Source organism: Barbatula barbatula, assembly GCF_947034865.1.
Source record: "Barbatula barbatula genome assembly, chromosome: 10".
Lineage (NCBI taxonomy): Eukaryota > Metazoa > Chordata > Actinopteri > Cypriniformes > Nemacheilidae > Barbatula > Barbatula barbatula.
Window position 1 is genome coordinate 15,317,865 of NC_136773.1, and position 2,734 is coordinate 15,320,598.

Consider the following 2,734-nt stretch of genomic DNA (forward strand, 5'->3'; position numbering starts at 1 on the left):
TACAGTGAATTACTGGCAAATCTGCTACCAAACTACAGCAATGTTTTACAGTGTGTTTTCCTTCTGAAAACTAGTATCTCTATATTTTGTGATTTACATTTTTTGTCATAGATTATCACCCTTGTGTTTGTCACTGGCTTTTGCAAATATTTAACCATGAAATGTATTAAAAGTTGCTTGTTGACTTTGACAACGCAGTGTTTAGTCATTTAAAAAGTACAGTGGCTTTTTAATTCCTGAAAAAACGCGAATTTGGACATTCAAGGTTTTGGAAGGGCAGCGATGATGTACAGTATAACTTGCCAGCCTCACACCATACATGCATACATTTCATCTAAGCCTTAAATTTGATTCATGCCTCAAGTTTCAATACTTTGGCTACTCACTTTGGTTGTAACAAAGTATTCAATTTATTAAGAGAAATCAATGCATGTGGATATTATGTTGAAATTGTGCATCAAGTACAATGATGTTGTGGGAATCGAAGTGCAAGTAGGGGCAAAACACATCAACATGACTGCAACATGAACTTGAACTGATGACAGCTGGACGATGATGCCTCTAATGTGGCATAAATGCTGTAGTTGATAAATGTAGCAATAAATGATACATTTCTTGCATTTTCTTACATTTTTTTGACGACAACACGGCAGCATCATAGCATTGATTCACAAAAAATTGCACCGCTCTGTTTAGCAGCTTTTGCCAACAACACTAAAGTTTATTTGCAGAAGCATTACAATCTTTCCTGCCTAAAGTAAGCAAAGGAGTTGGATTACATAAATGTCCCAGTACAATGCTATATTTACTCCACTGTTTATTGACAGGATCTGCTGGTTTGGCATCTTAAGCATTTTTTACTGTCCGATTTCGTCATGTTCTCAATAAAACCCATCACTTTAGAAGGCACACTAGGTCTTCGAAGCTCTCTAAACAGTATTCTTCTGGTAGTTGACCACTCGTAAGGCCCAGCTGAAGATATCATGAGATATCCCGGACTGTCGTGCAAGCTTGTGCCAGCAATGGGATAAAGACAACCTGTCAGTACTTCTCTGGCATTTAAAACAGGTCGTATCAGACCCTGAAAGCTTCATCTCCAGATCTTCCGTCAGCCTCAGAGGGAATCTGTTCGTCTGCGGGTGAACACAGCAGACATACTCTTCACAATACCCTTGATGCCCGCTAACTTTTTCACAGACATTCTTGACTCCCTAATACGATCCACCAGCCCGTGGAAAACCATGAGGACGCTGTGATAATTCTCAGCGGCCGAAACCTCATAGAACTGACAGTCTGAGGAGAGAGCGAGCAGCCTGCCCTCTTCGCTTAGTACCGTACGGCGATGATGCAGGTCCCTCATGTTTCCCACAATAACTATGGGTATCTTCTCAAAGCCGAGATAGTCCTTACTGCTTTTAATGGTTTGAATGAGTCTAGTGACAGTGTTGAAACTGGCTCGGTCGCAGATGCTGTAGACCAGCACAAAGCCATCAGCCCACTGGACTCTTTTCTCACACATAAAGGATTCAGGTGACAAGTCCTGTAAAAATAAATACTTTTATTCGTGGGCACATTTACGAGCATAAGAAATAGTTCGGAAACAAAGTAATCAAAACTTTCTGAAACCCTAAATTACCTGAGAATATGGCGCATCCCATATATTCAGGGTTTGCTCTCGTCCATCCACAACAACGGTGTGACTGTAAAGAGACTCTGTAGAAGAAAACAAGAATAGTTGAAAAAGTTGGAACAGAAAATAGTACATAAAAACGATAAATTACAGCAAAAAAAGGACTAACATACCAACATCTCCATATTCCCCGATGAATCTTCGAGTCAAGAATCGTACAACAAGTGCTGTGAAATAAAAATGGGGTGAGATTTGGCTGACAGCTCTGTCATTGTACAGATGTTTAAAAAAACTTTTTTTAAGAAAAGAATCTGCGAAAAAAACTTTTTTAAAGATGCATTTGTTGTTTCCTCTAAAAGAATAAACTTACCAGATTTTCCAACATTATCTGTGCCAACTACCACGACGTTTGCAGCATCCATCCTCTGAGGGTACAATCCGGTCATGCCTTTACTGAGGATGCTGCGGTTGAGACTGATCTGATCTAGCGCGTGTCCCGAGTAGTTTACAAAGAGGAGCAGAGGAGGCGTGCTCGCTCCCGTGACGCCGAGCTACACGTCACGTTGGTCGAAGTTGAGTCTCGTGCAGTTCATAAACCTGGTCATTTAAAGTTTTAAGATATGTCGTGTTTTAAATTATGTGGATAATAAACGTTTCATTTATTTGATTGTTAATCTCATTTATTTGACAAATCCTTTATCAATTGTGTTTACGTGTATCGTTAAGCAATTACGCATCTGAAGCCACAAGGTGGTGCTAATAGGTAAGTGATGCTTGGAACGACCATACGTCTTTAAAATAAGATGCAGTTTACACATATGTCCACTAGGGTTCACTGTAATCACAATAATACTTTTCCCATTGGGGTTGACTTGTTGAAAAAACGTACTCGCCTAAAATAATCTTGATTGTTGGGACAATATGTTGACATATAAAATAATACAAAATAGCAAGTGAAAAATAACATCCCTAATAAAATAATAATTAATTGATTTGTTTGCAGTACACGTGCAATTTGTTCTTTATTATTATAGTTTTTTAAATGAATAATAACCATACGTACACTACGCAGAATTATGTCATGTTATTGTTCAGGGGTCTGGG

The 2,734-nt window shown here is 38.8% G+C and overlaps 1 protein-coding gene across 1 annotated transcript; it reads right to left on the bottom strand.

The window, feature by feature from the left end:
• Positions 1-376: 376 nt before the first annotated feature.
• On the bottom strand, positions 377-2,126 carry LOC306899310 (ras-related and estrogen-regulated growth inhibitor-like protein). Its single transcript, XM_079465469.1, has 4 exons — positions 2,001-2,126; positions 1,804-1,857; positions 1,637-1,713; positions 377-1,540 (listed from the first exon to the last, which is right to left on the bottom strand). Exons 1-4 carry the CDS (start codon positions 2,074-2,076, stop codon positions 1,115-1,117), a joined length of 633 nt encoding a protein of 210 aa, XP_079321595.1. The 5' UTR covers positions 2,077-2,126; the 3' UTR covers positions 377-1,114.
• Between the last annotated feature and the right edge of the window lie 608 nt (positions 2,127-2,734).

What these genes read in the sequence shown, in the direction of transcription:
- LOC306899310 (XM_079465469.1), bottom strand. Translation starts at nt 2,076, where the DNA reads ATGACCGGATTGTACCCTCAGAGGATGGATGCTGCAAACGTCGTGGTA. An exon ending in CGGGGAATATGGAGATGTTG is followed by an intron (nt 1,714 to 1,803) that starts GTATGTTAGTCC and finishes TTTCTTCTACAG; the next exon opens with AGTCTCTTTACAGTCACACC. An exon ending in GGGATGCGCCATATTCTCAG is followed by an intron (nt 1,541 to 1,636) that starts GTAATTTAGGGT and finishes TTATTTTTACAG; the next exon opens with GACTTGTCACCTGAATCCTT.